The sequence below is a fragment of the Theropithecus gelada genome, chromosome 2 (genome assembly GCF_003255815.1).
Source record: "Theropithecus gelada isolate Dixy chromosome 2, Tgel_1.0, whole genome shotgun sequence".
Lineage (NCBI taxonomy): Eukaryota > Metazoa > Chordata > Mammalia > Primates > Cercopithecidae > Theropithecus > Theropithecus gelada.
Window position 1 is genome coordinate 136,954,139 of NC_037669.1, and position 18,824 is coordinate 136,972,962.

Consider the following 18,824-nt stretch of genomic DNA (forward strand, 5'->3'; position numbering starts at 1 on the left):
GTTACCATTCAGTGTCCTAGTTAAAATTTAGCAAGGAAAAATAAGTGCCACTGTTTCTACAAGAATTTATGGCAAGTAACACAGAAAATTCCTGGTAGAGAGCACAATTTGGTTGCAAGTTATCTGAGAGTGGCAACATCATGGACCTTCCTTTGTGACCGTTCTCCTACCCTGCCAGACCAGTTTAGTGTTCTACATGCAGCAGCATCCAATTTTATTTCTTTCACTGAATTAAAAAAAAAAAATTGCAATAACAACTCCCCAACTAGTGGCTGAAATAAGGAAAAGCAATTTTAAGTGAGAAGAGACAAAAGGTAAAGGTTTAAAATTGCAATTATTTCTCAGTGACTATGGCTCCAGTTTCCGCTTTAGGTCGACTTACCTATTCATGTAATGAAAACAATTATTTATTGAACATGTCCTACGTGCAACACTATGCTGGATTTTGTTAGAGATGCATAAATCATTCAACAATGGCTAAGGCCATACCAATCTAATACGAGAGTCTAATACGAGACTGAAAATATAGACACATAATGCTGAGATAAGATACAACAACTACAGAGCTGATGCTGATCAAAGGAGAGCATGGTCTGGGAAGGTGCAAGTGGCAAAAACTCAGAGCAGGAAACATTTCTCCTCTAGCAAGTCTGTTTCCAACACAGAACCACATGTAACCCATTCAAATGCCATTCATTCAGTGGCCCCTCCAAGAACAGCCTGGTTCTGATAGGAGATTTTTGGTTTCACATAGCCCCAGGAAAGCTAAAATTGCCCTCCATGATCTTGACTCTTCAAGATTCTGATGAGCTTACATGGCAGGGGCAAGTATAGGGAGTCAGGGATGCAGGTTGTCGTTTGCAATGACAAAGAGAACTCTGTGGGTCCTAGACTGACTCTGACCATGGGTTTAATCAATAACCTGGATGCTGTTTATACTCAGAGACTGCAGTGCCCTATCAAAGAATCATCAGGGAAGAAAGTGCCAACTCAGACTCCAAGGGTTGACCTAGAGCCAGAAGAAATTCAGGAATACACTCCTTGGGCTTTGTTGCGAAATTATTGTCTTATCCTCTGTCAGCTCAGCAGCCTGACAATTTGAACTCAGTGGTATCACATTGCCACATGGCTATGTTCAGGGGTTTAATACTTCTTAGCAAAGAAATAGAGACAATCTCTGTGATCACTTTAAACTTTAAAATAAAGTAACATTCTATACATATCTAAACTAAAACAGCTTTGCATTTGCCCTGAGTCTGAAGGGCATCTAACAACAGTTTGACTGTAAATGGTAGAATTCTGATGAAATCCACTTATAACAGGCAATTAAGTGTTTCTAGTTTAATATTTGTCCAATTTAGTGTGTCTTTTAAATGTCAGGAACTCAGTTTACTATAAAATTCTTTAGTTTCAAAGGTTCTTTTGAAGTCAATGATCTATTAACAAGCCATGCATTTTTACTACTTTGTTAAAGTGCTGTACCTTTTACTCTTAAAGTATGATAGAGAGGGGAAAGAAAAAAAAAGCGGTTGACATTATTCAGTATATCAGAAAAAAAAATGCGTTTTACATTGGCAATTTCTTTTTCCAATTCCATAACTTTATTCATTTCCAAAGCAAGCTGGTTTTCATCGATGGGCAATCTTTCTTCCTGACGAATCAATCTGGCCACAGAAATCATAAAATCCACATATGCTGTACAAGCCTGCAAGAAATAAATAGCACTAAACTGTTGGAGAAGCTCTAAATATTCATCATGGTACTTAAAATTTATTTTCATTTCAATATTAATCTTTGGTAATAGATAACCTTAGTAAAATAAAAATCCTTTTCTAAATACTTAAAGAAATGACCTGCACAGATTCTTAGACAGTCTATATCTTTGAATTAGAGCTTAAAGGAGAGCAATGAGGTATCACTTTGAAAGTACTAAGTAATGTATAAGCACTTGGTTATGGAGACTTTGTAATTTTAAATTTTCAATAAAGTTATTTTGCCTTAATTAGAATGAGTTGCAAAACACTTGATAAGCAATAACATATACTAATTTTTTCTATGAACAATAATACGTTTCTTTTTAAATTTTATTTTTTATTGAGACGGAGTCTCGCACTGTTGCCCAGACTGGAGTGCAGTGGCGTTAGCTCACTGCAACCTCCTCCTCTAGGGTTCAAGTGATTCTCATGCCTCAGCCTCCCAAGTAGCTGGGATTACAGGCGCCCACCACACCACACCCAGCTAATTTTTTGTATTTTCAGTAGAGACAGGATTTCAGGCTGGCCTGAAACTCTTGATCTTCTGATCTGCCTGCCTCGGTCTCCCAAAGTGCTGGGATTACAGGCATGAGCCACCGTGCCCAGTCATAATAATTTATTTCTTTACCAAATCTCTTTTTCTCAGATTTTCTGTGCTCATATATAATCATTTTCTCAACTATTCATGGAAAAATGACCATAAACTCATATAATAAAATCAGACATCTTTTTATCTGTCTCCTTGAGTCAAGCAGTTTCTTTTTTATGAAGCTGTGTTGTCAGGAGCTCCACCAATACACACCTGTAGGTTTTAATTCCATAAATAGCTCCTGTTACTGTAAACTTTCACTATAAGACACTATAGATTTAGATATTCGTTTTCTTCTAATAACTCAAATTCTTTATATTTTATCTTCACATACATCTTAATTTGCTAAACTACAGAATAGTTGTATAACTAACCTTTTACAGAACATGTAAATGCCTTATTCAAGTCCGTAGTGAAAGAACACTAGGAAATAGAGTCCCACTTTCGTTAGGTTTGAACCAATTGCTATTTATTAGCCATTATTACCTATTGGCAACTAAAATACATTACAATTCCACCTCATTTTAAAATTTAGTAAAGCAGTCAATTGTGATTATGGATAGGTGAGATTTCTATGCTTCAAAGACTTGTTTGCAGGGTAAATACAAAGAAAGGCCATAAAGTGTGCTATAATGTGCTTTAACATTTCCACAGTTTTAAGAATATTTTACATCCTTACTGAACAATTAGAAGTGAAAGGGTCATCCTTATATTCACTGTGAGTGCAAAAGTACCTCTAAATGTTGGGTACTTATGGACATAGAGATGGCAATAATAGATGCTGAGGATTACCAGCGGGTGGAGGGAGAGTGGAGCAAGGGTTGAAACACTAACTATCCGGTACTATGCTCACTACCTCAGAGGCCTGCTTCCCTCCAACAGACTGCAAACATAGTCACGCAGCCATTTCTGGGCACTGGAAATAAAAAATAGCCCCCAGTCGAGCAGGACGCTAGAGCAGGAGGAACATGGGGCCTAAGAGGACCTGAACTCGGACCAGCATAGGGACCATTTGCAGCTTTCATCAGGTTATTAATAAGAACCTGAAGATTTGTACAACTTCTTGTATAACTTCTAAGGTTTATTGCATGCTTGGGGGGCTGATTCTAGTTCTTTTTACAAACTGAGTTCAGTTGATCTCAAAATTTCTCTGTCATATTCACTAAATCTCATGTTTAAAAGCTCCCTTTTGTTTTCTTAAACACAGATAACTGAACTGAGTGAAACCTTCTGACTATTAGTCACCTGGTGCCCAGAAAGGACAAAGCAAGGTCAGCAGTTTCCCTTGCAAGCTTCGTCTTATCATGTCATAGTTGTGTTATGCAGTGAGACAAGCTCCGCTACGTATCACCGAGGCACGTATTGGCTGAGCAGTTTAAAATACACAAACTGTTTCCCTATAATGATAGAGCCACCTACACAAGATTATCTCAGGTCTGCTCAGATTTCTCTACCTGACTTGCCACCATCTGAGTCCATCATTATCTTTCACATGAATTACCATGTGGCCTTCTCTGATCTCTCTGCTTCCGTTGAAACACATTCTACAAACAGCAGTCAGAGATGGTTTAAGCAAGCCAAATTGAATCACCCATGCCTTACCCAAGTGACTTGTTATTCTATCACCTTGATTTATTTTCTTAATAACACTCACGATTTGTCTCATTTCCTTAAATTATTTACTTGGTTATTGATTGTCTATCTCTTCCCATTAGGACATGAGTTTCATGAGAACAAGGACCTTGTTTCCTTGGAATCGCTACTGCCTAGAAAAGTATTTGTCACATAGCATAAGCTCAATGAAGATCTGTTGAATTAAAAAACAATGAAGTTAAATTGTAAATATATTAAGTTTCTCTCACTTCCTATTTCCTCGGAACTTCTATTCTTAGCTCAAGTCCTGAACAGTTTCTCTCAGCTTGTACATTGGGTAGGTGGACAAAGAAAATCCCATGTTGTTAAGTCTCTGTTCGAGCTTGCACCTGCTCATCTACAGGATGGCCAATCTCAGCCTGTGCTCTTTCCCAGGTACGTACAATTTGGAGACTTCTCCTGGCTTTTCTGATCTAGGCGCACAGACTCTGGGTCATCACTTTCTGGCTTCAGTCCATCATGCCCATGTTCCAAGTCCTCTATCCTTGTCCCTAAAATGTCTCCATTTTTATGAACCCCAGATTTTGTGAAGGCTCTAAACTTCTTTATAACTCTGGCTTCTCCTCCCTAGCCATGCCCGGCAGCAGTATACCCTGTAGCTTCTACTCTCCAGTTCCTTCCCCACCTCCCTATGCTCTCAAACTCTAGCCCCAGTGGTTTTCTCACTTTTCTTTTAGTCCTGAAATGCTCTACTCAAAGAAATATTTTGTTGATGTATAAACGCACAAGTAAAATAAATCATAGTGGCTTTTGAAGTGTGTGTATATGTGAGGTGTTTCTGCACAGAGCCCTGTAAGTGGCACACACAAAGTAGTCCTTAGGGTTGGAAACCACTAACCTCACTTATTTCTCCTTCTGAGACAAACACCAGTACAGAGCATAAACATATCTATTATCTAATTATGCTTAAATATTTTGGATTCCTAACCTTCAGATTTCTTTATGAAGGAGAACAAAGATAACAATTGCTCTTGATACGCTAAGAAGGTAGAGAAAGGGAAGATTTGAGACCAATTCCAATTCGCCCCCAATACAGAGTTCAGACTCTTCTGAAGGTGGGTGATTCCTTAAAAAAAATAACGTCCTCATTCCTCTCAGTGAATCAATATATAAGAACTTTCTCACATGAGGGGGCTGGTTGGTTCCATTTAAAAATTTTGTGAAGGGGCATGGTTATGTTTATGGGCCATGTGTCTCTTTCGTATTGTTTTCCTAGCATAGAAATTTGTACCCCTGTAAGGAATAGAATTGTTTTGAATCTCACTACTCTGTTTTTTGAGGTAGCAGTGTGTCATTAAGTAATCTCTTCAGATAATCAGAATACCTCAGAACTCAGGTTCTACCTCTTTAACAAAGATATATCACAAGAAGTTCCTTGATGAGAATATTTTGAGAACAGTTTGTTAGGAATGGCAGACACGGTGAATGTGGGCCCCTTTCTGAGATGATGCAACTGTTCCATACCACTTTTCCTTTCTCGATTGTAATAATAATCAAATATTACAACACAAAAATTCCATTATGCGGGTATCCAAAGCAAAAAAAAAAAAGGATTTCTGTAAAGTGAAATGATCTGTCTTAGTAATTATAGGGGCTATTTTCATAGTTGATAAGGAGTTCGGTTTTAAGATTATGGAAGATGATTCCTCTGGATGACCTGGATTATCCTGGAAGGAAGGATCAAAGAAGACCTGGGGAAATGGGCTGAGTTAATACTCTGATTAAGGAGACCTATGATTAGAGTACTTTTGACTGACGAGGGAATGTGACCTTCCCTGATCCTCAGCCTCTGAGGCATATCTGCAGAAGATAGACCCCACACTAAAGTTTTAAAATTATAGGCTAAAGTGATGTGCAAGGAAGCCAGACTTCTCTGGTCTAAAAACATCTTTCTTTGACAAAAAAAAGTTGGTGACCCTATGCCAATTCTCAAAACTTCTCTTAGTTATCTTCAATAAAATAATGTAAATTGCAAGTGCATGATACCCATTGATTGTATAAATACACCTCAGCAAACTGAGTTTAGCAAAGAAATAACTGGGGATTGAAAAAAGGCAAGAGAACACAGAGTTTGTAAAATGCTCAAGAAATGTATGCTATTAGCTGTTGATGCCCTAAAGCTCATGTTTCCCAGAATCAAGGGAAGGAAATAAGAAGGGCTTCCAGAAGATTGGGTTCTTCTTTCTTTTGTTTCCTCTCTTCCCTGCCATCTTCCCCCTCAATCATTCATTCACTGATTCTGTAGTATTTAAGGACCAGAAACTGAGGTAGGTATCAGAAAAAGAGCAAAGGGCAATGAGACACAGCATTGTTTCCATTTAATTTACAGTTTTATAGAAAAAAAAAGACATTAAATAAGAAGTATACAGAAACCTAGGTGCCAGGAAAACTATATTAGAGGAAAGAGTGTGGGCAGGTGGTGTGTGTGTTAGGGCGGGGAGAGGGGGCAAGTTCTAGGCAAAGGGAAAAGCATATATAAAAGCCTATAAGGGAGAAAATCATTAAAGCCCAATGATACACTGACATTAACATTTCTTCCAGATTTATAACTCCTCTACTGAAGGTAAACTTGTTATTCTACACTTCTCACCATTTTTTGTTCATGAAGCAATAAGACACAAGACAGAAATACTTAAGGTGGTTGACATCTTTCAAAGATAGCAGAGTAGTGGAAAAATTAGAATTAACTTTTATTTGATAACTTGCTAGAGATGCAGGGGAAACTGAGGGATTGCAGGGGGTAGGGATTTGGAGAGAGTAGAAAATATCATGGGAAAAATAAGGATAACATTGGAATTCTTACTGTAACAACATACACTCTCACCTCCATGCCCAAAAGAATGGATGTAAAAAGAGGGAGAGGGTGCAGAAATATTCAGATAATTACCCATTTCTGGGATGACATGTAGCTTTTATTTTATATGCAACTCCCTTCCACTGAAAGGAGATTGCTTACAGCTTGGAGCACTGCCTTGAGAAGAATTCTAAGATCTCAGGTTAGCAGGAAAGAAGGATGTCACCAAAAGTACATAGTTGTGGAAGAGGAGCGAGGCAGCAAGCATGGTGCATGTTTGCTAGTCTGATTCAGATTGTTGAAGAGCACCTGATTTAAGCTGAGAATAACTTCCGGGCTGTAAGTACCAGTGCAGGTGAGTTTCCTCTATCATTTGCTCATTCAAAGAACTCTACTAGTATGAAGTACCAACTCTTAAGAGATTGTAATAATGTAATAGAATGAAGAAGACAGAAGGAGCAAAATTTGCCACTGTACTACTGTTTTGCTGAGTGTTGAGGGCAAACTTCTGAGCCTCAGATTTCTCACCCATAAACTCTATAAACATATTACTGATTCTAGATTTGATCACCACTGTGTTATTTGATCACAAATACAGTATTTCTTAGATCAGTGGATGTAAACTGTGGCAGAGTCTGCTAAATGACATTGGTATATGTGCTCCTCATCTTTTAAATGATACGACCTTCCTCTCTGCCAATCAGGTTTTAACAAGGCACAGACATGGCCATTCTGCTCAAGACTACATTTTCCTGCCTCGTTTATATTTAGTTGTGGCCACATGACAATGTTTTAATCAATGGAAAGTATGCAAGTTTTGCACCATTTACATAAAAGTTAACTATTTGCCTACCACTTCCCTCTTTTCTTTTTCCTGTGGCTTGACATGTGAACAGGGCACTGGCGAACCAACTTTGACCAAATAGACTAAGAAAAACACCAGAGGAGGCTGATGTTAGAGCAACAAAATCAAAGAAAGCTGGCTCCCAGACATTCCCGTGGAGCAGAGCTTCCTGCCTCATCTAGACGGCCTGTCTACTTCTGGACTGGCATGACAGATAGAAGTAAACTTCTCTCTTGTTTGAGCTACTGTATTTGTATTTTTACTGCTGTGGTTTAGCCAAGACTAGACTAATATGCAAAATCAAGTGCCTACGGGAGCTGAGAAGTCAATATAAATCAATGAATCGTGTTGATGAGGACTGTTCAAACCTGGAACAAAAGCCCTTTCTTTTTTTTGTCTTTTTCTTTTTTTTTTTTTTTTGAGACAGAGTTTCGCTCTTGTTGCCCAGGCTAGAGTCCAATGGTGTGATCTTGGCTCACTGCAACCTTTACTTCCTGGGTTCAAGTGATTCTCCTGCCTCAGCCTCCCAAGTTCCCAAGTAGCTGGAATTACAGGCATGGGTCATCACGCCAGGCTAATTTTGTATTTTTAGTAGAGATGGGGTTTCTCCATGTTGGTCAGGCTGGTCTCGATCTCCCGACCTCAGGTGATCCGCCTGCCTCAGCCTCCCAAAGTGCTGGGATTACAGGCATGAGCCACCGTGCACAGCCAACAAATGCCCTTTCTAAAAGGAGCAACCACAACACCACTCTGGCCAATTGCTGCCATATAAGAATGCAAGCTAGGGGCTCAAATTCTACTAATTTACTAAGAAATCTGGATTCTCAAATGAAATCTTTCAATTTTGTAAAATATTGGCAACTAATTCAAAATTTAAAAAAATCCAAAACACTACAGGTTAAACAAAAATGCTACTATATCATATTCGAGCCAAAGACTGCCAGTTTGTGACCTGTCTGAGATTATGGGATAGCATTGAGTATAAAATGCATGAATACAATATCTTAACACTTGGGAAAAAAAAAAAAACTTTTACTGCCTTAAATATATACATTGACTGCCAGGTATACCTTAATATCAGAAATATTAAAATGTAAAAAATAGTATGTATTGTAGGATTTGAAAAATTTGATATAAGAACACAATCCTAAATATGAAAAGCATCCCAGTTGATGGTGATAAAAATGTACAATAGTGAAACAAAATTCCTCAATCACTTTCAAATCTGTAACAGAAAGCAGCTGCATGGCTCTTAAAGCCAGTAGCTGTACCCCACACAGTAACTAGATTGTACTGAACCCAAATATCCCACACCCATGTATTTATCTGTGCTATTAATTGTAGCCTTTGATAACAGATCTTTTTCTTCATTTCAGTGTTGTGCAGTCATTCAAAAAGATACCTTACAGTGAATTCATTCCATATTATTTGAACTTCATAATTAGGCAAAATAAATGCCAATCATAAACATATTTAGCTAGTAATTTAAAATAAAATGTAATTTTAGTCACATCACTACACTGTGAGACATTAGGATCATCAAAGATAATTTACTTTTGAGCTACAAAATAATTATAAGAAAAACCTTTGTAGAACCAACACCTTTCCCCAATATCTAATAATGTGTAAGATTACTAGTTTTGTCTCCTGTTGTTCCTTACTTCTGTGAGAAGAGCACGTGAGCCAGGGCCCATACCTGTAATTCCAGCACTTTGGGAGGCCGAGGCAGGTGGATCACAAGGTCAGGAGTTTGAGACCACACTGGCCAAGATGGTGAAACCCCGTCTCTACTAAAAATACAAAAATTAGCTGGGTGTGGTGGCGGTCGCCTGTAATCCCAGGTAATTGGGAGGCTGAGGCTGGGAGAATTGCTTGAACCAGGCAGGCGGAGGCTACAGTGAGCCAAGATCATGCCACTGCACTCTAGCCTGGGTGACAGGACAGAGCAAGACTCCATCTCAAAAAAAAAAAAAAAAAAAAAAATTGAGTACGTGAACATCAGCCCAAGGGAGACAAGGTTGTGAGACAATAAGAAAGCACTCCAGAACATCCAAACGTCCACTATGGGATATGATGCCCACTGGCTACCTGGCCAATGTTAGAGTCACAAGGTAGCTGCAAAAGTTTGTCTGAGCCCAATGCCACTACCTGCATGGTTCTCTGAAAGTCAAATCAGATGGTTCCAGAAGGATGCTACATAGTGTATCTCTCACTGACCCTCTGGTCCTCACCAGCACCACCCTAGACCATGATAAATCTGCTCATTTTTAAAATAATGCAGTTTACAGGTGGATTAAAATACTTTAAATTAATTTTCAAAATAGATCATATGTTTTAAATACTAAAAACCAAGATACAAATAAGGAATTTCAAGTTTCCTGGTTTTGTAAAATACCTTCATTCATTCTATTGAGAATGTTCATTCTATCACAGACAGCTCACTATTATGTGTGATTTTAAGTCCCTGTCATGAATGAAAACTATCAGAGGGCTAAATTTGATTTTGGCCTTGTTCGTTACTTATAGGTTTACACCAGATGGTTCTGTAGTTTGGTTTTGGTTATTTTCTTTTTCTTTTTACCTCTTTATAGATTCCAGTGCATTCATAGTAATCTCTAGAAGGGAGGCCAAGTCGAGGTTGGTCAATCTATAAAAAATATACATGAAAGAAAATAAATCATTCAGCGAATATAGAAAAGTTAGAAAAATACAAGCATGCCTATCTATGTATGTGACAGATCCTACTCTTGCTGTTTATAGGGGTAACCATCAGACACTGGGTAAATACCTAGTTAGGAAATGGTTTCTACACTACTTGTAAGTGTTATACTAATGGGCAGTTAGATAATCTGGAGGATTGTGCTGCAGATATTTAAGGAAAATAAAAGAAAGTGAACAAAAGATTTACTGGGAGGGCTTTTTAATGCAGAGCAGAAGGTGCAAGTTAACAAAAACATGTTAGATTCCAGGATGTGGAAATTTCTAAATTACATATTCACAGATTTCCCAGCTTCCGGAGATTCTAATGTGCTCCCCTGGGAACATTTTCATCTGCTCCCACCCTTAGTTGGGATCCCCTTTCATTGGAGGGAGTGGGTTAATAGTCTTCAAGTTGATTTGGATGGATGGGGAGAAAGGGAGGAGAAGTGGAAAACCTCTAAGGTAACTCCAGAACAGTTTAGCTTATGTAACTTGTGCCAGAAAATGTTTTTTAAGATTCTCTACCCTAAGGGAATGGAGGCGACTTCTCCATGGTTCTCCCCAAAGCTGCTCTGCTCAGAAGAACCTCAGTAGACCCAGATAGCAGTTAAGGGTATGAAAGATGAAACTCAGTTCCACGCTAATGTGTCTGGTCCATCTATAATACCCAAGTGAGAGCTACCTGGGCATACTTGCAGCTTTGCGAGATTGTTTCTTACTCACTGCATGGCAACATGAGTGTGGAGGTGAAACAGAGCATTTCTGGGTTAAAGAGAGAATCCTAGCAGCTGTGGAGGGCCTAGGCCAATACAAAAGAAACAAAATCCAAAGAACTGGTATGGAAAGAGCCAGAAGATATCTCCACCTGAAGGGCCCTGATCCTTCCCCATGCCCTGGCCCTCAAGGTGATCCTGCAAGGAGAAAGTTTCAGAAGAGAAAGAGTCCCCTGCAGGAGATTTGGGTTCAATTCCTTTCATGATTTTAATACAAATGACCATAAAGGTTCATGCAATAGTGACACAGATATGATTAGGTGATTCAGTAACCTGCAATTTTTGGTATAATTCCTTATACAGGACACCAAGAAAAAAAAAAGGAGGAAAGAAAAACTCTAAATTTTTCAGTACATTCCAAACATATTCATTAATCTAGTCTTAGGTGATATCTAAACCAAATTGTTTACATTTTAAAAAATACAATAAATCCATTTTAAAAGAAAGGCATGGCCGGGCGCGGTGGCTCAAGCTTGTAATCCCAGCACTTTGGGAGGCCGAGACGGGCGGATCACGAGGTCGGGAGATCGAGACCATCCTGGCTAACAAGGTGAAACCCCGTCTCTACTAAAAAAAAAAAATACAAAAAAAAATAGCCGGGCGAGGTGGCGGGCTCCTGTAGTCCCAGCTACTCCGGAGGCTGAGGCAGGAGAATGGCGTAAACCCGGGAGGCGGAGCTTGCAGTGAGCTGAGATCCGGCCACAGCACTCCAGCCTGGGCGACAGAGCCAGACTCCGTCTCAAAAAAAAAAAAAAAAAAAAAAAAAAAAAAAAAAAAAAGAAAGGCATTTTTTTTTTACCTTTAGTTGAGATAAAAGTACAGATATTCTTTAGCGAGGAAAAAAAATTATGTTTAAAATCCCTTTTCTATGTTCTTTTTGAAAGCAAGTATTATTTTTTGGTTTCCAGACCTGCATTACTTCTATAAACAAAAGCATGCTCCTTTCAAGTACCATAAAAAGAAATTAGGAACTTTTTCTGAAGAGGAATGGCCTGGAGCCCTTCTTATCATTTGTTTTGTGAAGGGAGAGGTATCTAAAACAGAGGTAGCAGAAGCAAGAGGTGAATGTCTAAAACACAGCGTTAAGAAAATATTTTCAAAATTGGGACTCCAGGTACTAGGGACAGAGCATGAATATACTACCTCCTTGCTTATTCAATTCAATTGAAAATAGCATTATTTCTAAATATCAATAACAACAATGTGTGTGGGAGTTTTATTACAATTTAAAGGTAACTTTAGTTATTTGCCACACAAACTTACATGAATTACATGATTCACAGAATTCTTATCATCAGTGCCAACAAACAAATTAATAAGGACTTTTTTCCCATATTTAGAATTCAGTTGTGCAATAGCTTTTTCAGCTGTCCAAGAAGCACCTAAAGCAATAAAAGATAAAATATATCTTTAGAAGCTTTAGTTCATTAACGATATTATAGTAACATAGATTTTACGTGGAAATTATTTTTTTAAGTAGGAAAATTGCCTTACCATATTTTTGCTCCCAGTTTTCTGTTGCTACTGGCCACCCATATATATCTGGTAACAGTTTCAGAAGAGGTTCTCCACCTCTGCTATCAATAGCAGCTTTTGAAAACAACAAACATAAATTCAGTTAGAAATCTAGGCATAGTTTGGCACCAATATATGCATACTCCTAACGAAATCAAATGAAGAGCACTTACATTCATTTATACAAGACCTGTACAATGTTTTTGCTTTCTGCACTGCTACTATATCTTCAGTTTTGGGTTCTTGAAGGACATCTGAAATAAGGACATTTAATAAAATGCATCAACATAATTGCTTATTTGCACTATGCAAGCATAATTGTTCATTTGCAGTAATTAACATTTGCAAAGGGAATTCAGTTAAAAAGAAAAAAAAACCTCGCTTTTCTGGAGGTACATTCATTTCCTCACACAAGTTCCAAAACCTTATAGGAAAAACCAAACCCCTTACCGGATTATCAGTCCTAGCACAGAACTGGGAGTCAGTTTAATCAGCCAATTTAGATGAAAGTCCTTTTGACTAGATTATCTTTTTTTTAATGAACAGTGATGCATACTGCTCTGCAATAGGTAACAGTTACTTTTCTTGAAATTGAGATTAAAAAGAAAACAATAACACAGAGGAATTTGGAATTTAGTATGAATAGTTCTTTTGAAGGCTAGAAAATAATTATCTTTGTGTGACTGTACTGTTCATGCTCCAAATGAATGAATTGAATTGTCCTACTTGTTTCAACGTTAAAAAGTAGCAAAAATTGTTCTTCTACAAAATAACTTCTAGAAGAGGGGAGAACACAGAACAGAGGATAGGAGGGACTTGTCTAGATTTCTTAACTTCCCAGGGAGACAGTCTTAGCCAGGTTAGAATCTACCTATGCTGGGAAGGCAAATCTTGGTAACATCTTACAGTAACTTTAACACAGGGTTTGGGTAGGGAGACTACAAAAGTAGGTTTCTGCGTCAATCATTTAATTTTTTTTTCTTCTGTAAAATGACATAAAACTACCATCTTGGGTGGGTATAGTGGCTCACGCCTGTAATCCTAGCACTTTGGGAGGCCAAGGCTGGTGGATCAACTGAGGTCAGGAGTTCAAGACCAGCTTGGCGAAAATGGTGAAACCCCGTCTCTACTAAAAATGCAAAAATTGGCTGGGTGTAATGGCAGGTGCCTATAATCTCAGTTACTTGGGAGGCTGAGGCAGGAGAATCGCTTAAACCTGGGAGGCAGAGGTGGCAGTGAGCCAAAATAGCATCATTGCACTTCAGCCTGGGTGACAAGAGCAAAATTCCATCTCAAAAAACAAACAAACAAACAAACAAACAAAAACCAAACCTGCCATCTCTAGGGATGACACAGCTTTATCATTTGCATACCTACAAATGAAAACAGGAATGCTAAGAGATGTCAGCATATTAATTTCGGTGTCCGCCCCTACCAAAGTGACTCGGTGGTGGCACATAAATCCTGGAAGGATTATTAACTTTTTAATCTTCTGTGACATTCCTTGTAATGGCTAACAATTGTATATTTAAAAAATGAACATATTAAGAGAGAAATCTTTGATGCACAGACACACCCTCTACTAACCTTTCAAAACGACTTCTAGTTCATCTCTTAAAATGTCAAAGTTGCCGTAACGGGAGCTGGTCTCAGGAATGACATTGCGTTTCAACCAGCCTCCGCAGGCATATTTGAAAAAGTCTGCACAAGGCTCAGCGGTGGCATCCATGTTTTGGATCAGTCGAGCAGCTGCAAGAGCAAAGAAAACACTAGATAAAATGATGGGTTCATTTCTTAAGAAGCTTAAAAGGAGAAAAAGGCTTATTGCTCCCTTTTGATTGCATCCATTTGTCGTATGCTCCGTTTTCTTTTTTATATAAGTCAATTCAGGTGGATGAGGAATACTATCTGTGCATAGTTCTCTTTTCCTTCCCTATAGTTGGTTCGTTTTATTTTGAACTGTGTGGGTCCTTCCACCCTGGGTCCCACAGCCTTCCCACCCCACCCCCGAATCACTAAGTTTTCTGGGTAGTTCCTATCTCAGAAGAACAAAGAATAGAGGTCTACTCTGAGTTGGCCATCCTGCGCCTGAGGTTAGTATGTCATTCTTCACTCTGATAACTTTAGTTGCCAACTGTGCTCTTCAAAGTGCTGTGACTTTTGAATGTCTCTGAGACTCCAAGCCATGGAAGATTGTTAATGAATTTCTATCATTTTAGAAAGGATCTGAAGCCACTGTTATTACTTCCTGGACCTTGCTCAAATAAATTTTGTAATTCAGATTTGACATCCAATTTGCATTTGTTTATATAGAGTCTGTCATTATAAAACTCGCTGTAAGCTTATTAGTTTTTCTTAGGTCCACTTTTATCTTTCAGGACTATGATGAAAATGCAAATCAACCAACACTGAGTATTTACAATCAAGACGCTGACTCTGCTAAGAGCTGCAATTGATAGAAAGATGTATGAAACAGGAATTATTACCAATGAAGACAAGAATATGGCCCAATACCCATAATGTCTATACCTGGAACAGAGAAAATTCTGCTCCTGCCCTCCCCACTTTCAGTCTCATACAAGTTGAACTGTTTTGGAATGAAAACAAAAGAGCAACTGAGAATTCATCTGTATCAAGAGAATAGAGCTCTCAGATGAGCTTTGGAGAATATTTCACTTTCTGAATCAATTAATTAATTAAAAACTTCGAACAACTGCTGAATTGTGTGGATTTTTTAAACTTGGTATGGTAAATATGGTTTCCAGCTGAGCGTCAAGCCCCCACTTTGAACCACCTTTTCAGAATGTTTGCTTGTCTGGGGTGGAACCTCAGGACCCAGCTCTTTAATACAAAACGCTCAGGACTGTTACCAAGCCAGTCCTCTCATGATTTTTATGCCTTAGTATATGGCACATTGCTATCATAGCCTCCTGGGTTTGAAACTTTGGGTAAAACTGTATTTCCATTTCCCCTTGGTTTACTGGTAATTCCTTTGCCCCTCTTCCATACCTCTCATTCTGATTGGTAACTGGTTTACATCATCATTCCTTTTTGACTAGAAGTCACCCAGTTCTTCATCTTGATATATTCTACACATCTTTCACAAACCAAACTTCCCAAAAGACTCTTTTACACTGGCCACAACCTCACTGAAAAATGTCAGTGGCTTGACATTTCCCAGGTTAAATTATAAACTCTTGGCCAGGCACAGTGGCTCATGCCTGTAATGCCAGCACTTTGGGAGTTCGATACCAGCCTGGCCAACATGGTGAAACCCAAACTGTACTAAAAATACAAAAATTGTCTGCCCATGGTGGCAGACACTGTAGTCCCAGCTACTCAGGAGGCTAAAGCAGGAGAATCGCTTGAACTCAGCGGGTGGAGGTTGCAGTGAACCAAGATTGCGCCACTGCACTCCAGCCTAGGTGACAGAGAAAGACTCTGTCTCAGAAGTAAAAATAAAATCTTACACTTGGTTTCTAAACCTTTACCAGATTAAATGGATCACCCTACCTTCTTCCCCTTTTCCTCTTTTGGTGTTTTACGCAAACTCTGTTCCAAACAGATGGACCTCGTCAATGTGTCAAAACGATCCTTGTGTTTTCTTAGTCCTGTGCCTTTGCTTTAACCTCCTCATCCCACAGCTTTGATTGCCCTTGTCATTCTTTCCAAATTCTACCCGTCGTTCAAAGTTCAGCTCATGTTCCATCTCTTCCCTGATGTTTCTGTGACTCAAAACTTCAAGGAATATTTCTCCCAACTCCTGAGAGCTCATTGCCTCACTCTGTCTTCAATGTTTAGATGAGACTACTTTGAGTTTTTCACTGTAAATACCTACTCTGTCTACCTAACCATTTTGTTGATGTGATTAGTCTCTTTGTATCACCTAGCACCTAGGTAGTAGGGGTGCAATTATGTTTATTTGTGACTGAATCATCTATGAATCTTCTTACCATCTTCTCTTATAGCCCATCACTCCCCTCCTCTCACCTCGTCACAGAGGTCAGATCAGTTCTCACTTCACTGCCTCCAGAGTCCATTTCATCCTTCCCATTGTTTCCATTCTGTTTCAAGTCTTTCTCTCAGACTCTGTGCACTTTTGACCAAGTTGTGGCTCCAGGCCTCTTCCTACCCACGTCCATTCTGTACTCCACAGGCAGAGTCATGTTCTCAAAATACTTGAGAATGTCATTTTCCACGCCAAAATTTTCAACATCATCATTTTGCAATCATAATAAAATCCAGATTCCATAGCACATTGTAACACTGATAGAACTAATGAAGCTTCTCCTTTGCTACTTTCTCAGATGAGCCATCCGTCAGAGTTAAATGAGTGTATTCAGTTTCTCTGAGACACCTTATGGTTTTCTGCCTCTGTAACTTTGACCATATTACCCAGCCCCAACATGTACTAATAAATACTCTCTCATATTATTTCATTTTGGAATTTCAGGCATTTTCAAAGCCCATTCCAAGTACTCCTTCTTTATGAAAGACTGGCCTGAGAAAAGTCTGTATCAGCTCACAACATATTCATTTTTTGCATGCAAGCTCATTATCTCCTCACCTGGACTGTGGCTCTGTGAAAACAGAAAATGCATTTTCTCTCTCACAGAGCCTAACACTGTGCTCAATCCAAGACTTGCCAGTAAGAACTCCAACTTTAACACCTCAGTTAAAGGCTAGGAAATTGATCTAAAAATGGTAGAGAGAAAAAGCAATTCCCTTGAACTTTGAAGGAAGTAAAAATATGGTAATGGGAAAGGTGAAAATTAAAGATTCTAAATACATAGAAGATTATTATGCAAAGTGAAAAACCAGAAAACTAGAGCCTGAAAGAAGTGCTAACTACAGACATTCTAAGAACACACTTAGCAATACATAACTCTTCTCTTTTAAGATACTCAAAAACATTTAAGCTGAATGTTGTGAAGGTTATTCCAGGAGGGGGCACTTCTGTTTTCCTCCCCTTTCATGGGAAATGAATGGCTTCCGTCACGACACCACAGAGCAATAAACTCTACTCAGAAAAGTAGTGAACAACTAATGAACAAGCAGAATGAACAAGGAGAGTCATGAACAAGTCCTACTGCCTATTTGGAAATACCACCTGTCCTTAAACACTCTGAATAAAAAAGACGGCTGGAGGTTTCAGGTCTCTGATCATGAGTGCAAATTCTCCATCCTGTAAATGCAACTGTACTTCTCACATCTCCCAGGAGGCAAAGAGTAGAGTTGAGGCCGGGCGCGGTGGCTCAAGCCTGTAATCTCAGCACTTTGGGAGGCCGAGACGGGTGGATCACGAGGTCAGGAGATCGAGACCATCCTGGCTAACATGGTGAAACCCCATCTCTACTAAAAAATACAAAAAACCAGCCGGGCGAGGTGGTGGGCGCCTGTAGTCCCAGCTACTTGGGAGGCTGAGGCAGGAGAATGGCGTAAACCCGGGAGGCGGAGCTTGCAGTGAGCTGAGATCCAGCCACTGCACTCCAGCCTGGGGGACAGAGCGAGACTCCGTCTCAAAAAAAAAAAAAAAAAGAGTAGAGTTGAACTACCGGCATCTGCACAACAAACCAAAGAAATAACGTTCAGTTTGTGAGGGATGTGCAGAGCAGAGGGAGGAAGAGGGAACCCTGCTAACTCCTTCCAGGGCCACTCTTTAAATTTCCCTTGGACCAGAGAGCTTGTCTGAGCATGGATGCATCCAATCGCTTCAAAGAGAGCTCTCTGTTCTGATGAATATTTTGGGGCCATGGGCCAAGTCAAGTCATGGGCTAGCACTTTTATGCTGGGTCTTTGATCAACCTTCCTTTAATCTCTTATCGTGGGTTTGATTCTCGTTTTGCACCTTATCCTCTGAACCTCCTCTGTGCTGACTTTTCTTTGAAGTCAGCGGTAGACTGGTGGGTAGAGGCCATAGGAAACAGACGTACAACTGTCAAACTGGTTGTAATTATTTTTATGTTTTGTACTTTGTTTTGAATTACTCAGCCTCTCCACATAGCCACACCTGGGCTCTTCAGATGTTTCCTTATCTTTGGGTCTCTGACATCTCAGTAAACAAATGTGGTTTAAAATCAGACAAAATTATTCACCTTAATAAGCAGATATAAAAAAATAATGTAGTAAAGGCAAATGTATTGACATGGAATGTTGTTGACCAGACGTTTAAAGTGAAAGAACGTATACTATGATTTTTCAA

General features: G+C 39.1%; 1 protein-coding gene across 8 annotated transcripts in view; it reads right to left on the bottom strand.

Moving 5' to 3' along the window:
* Positions 1-18,824, bottom strand: part of MME (membrane metalloendopeptidase) — a 149,870-nt gene that overhangs the window by 42,629 nt on the left and 88,417 nt on the right. For all 8 annotated transcript variants that reach the window (XM_025376021.1, XM_025376023.1, XM_025376024.1 and 5 more), the window contains 6 exons: positions 14,210-14,371; positions 12,796-12,876; positions 12,602-12,697; positions 12,371-12,489; positions 10,216-10,281; positions 1,571-1,705 (listed from right to left, as the gene is read on the bottom strand). In XM_025376021.1, the coding sequence (XP_025231806.1) occupies positions 1,571-1,705; positions 10,216-10,281; positions 12,371-12,489; positions 12,602-12,697; positions 12,796-12,876; positions 14,210-14,371 (659 nt within the window). The remainder of the gene's footprint in view (positions 1-1,570; positions 1,706-10,215; positions 10,282-12,370; positions 12,490-12,601; positions 12,698-12,795; positions 12,877-14,209; positions 14,372-18,824) is intronic.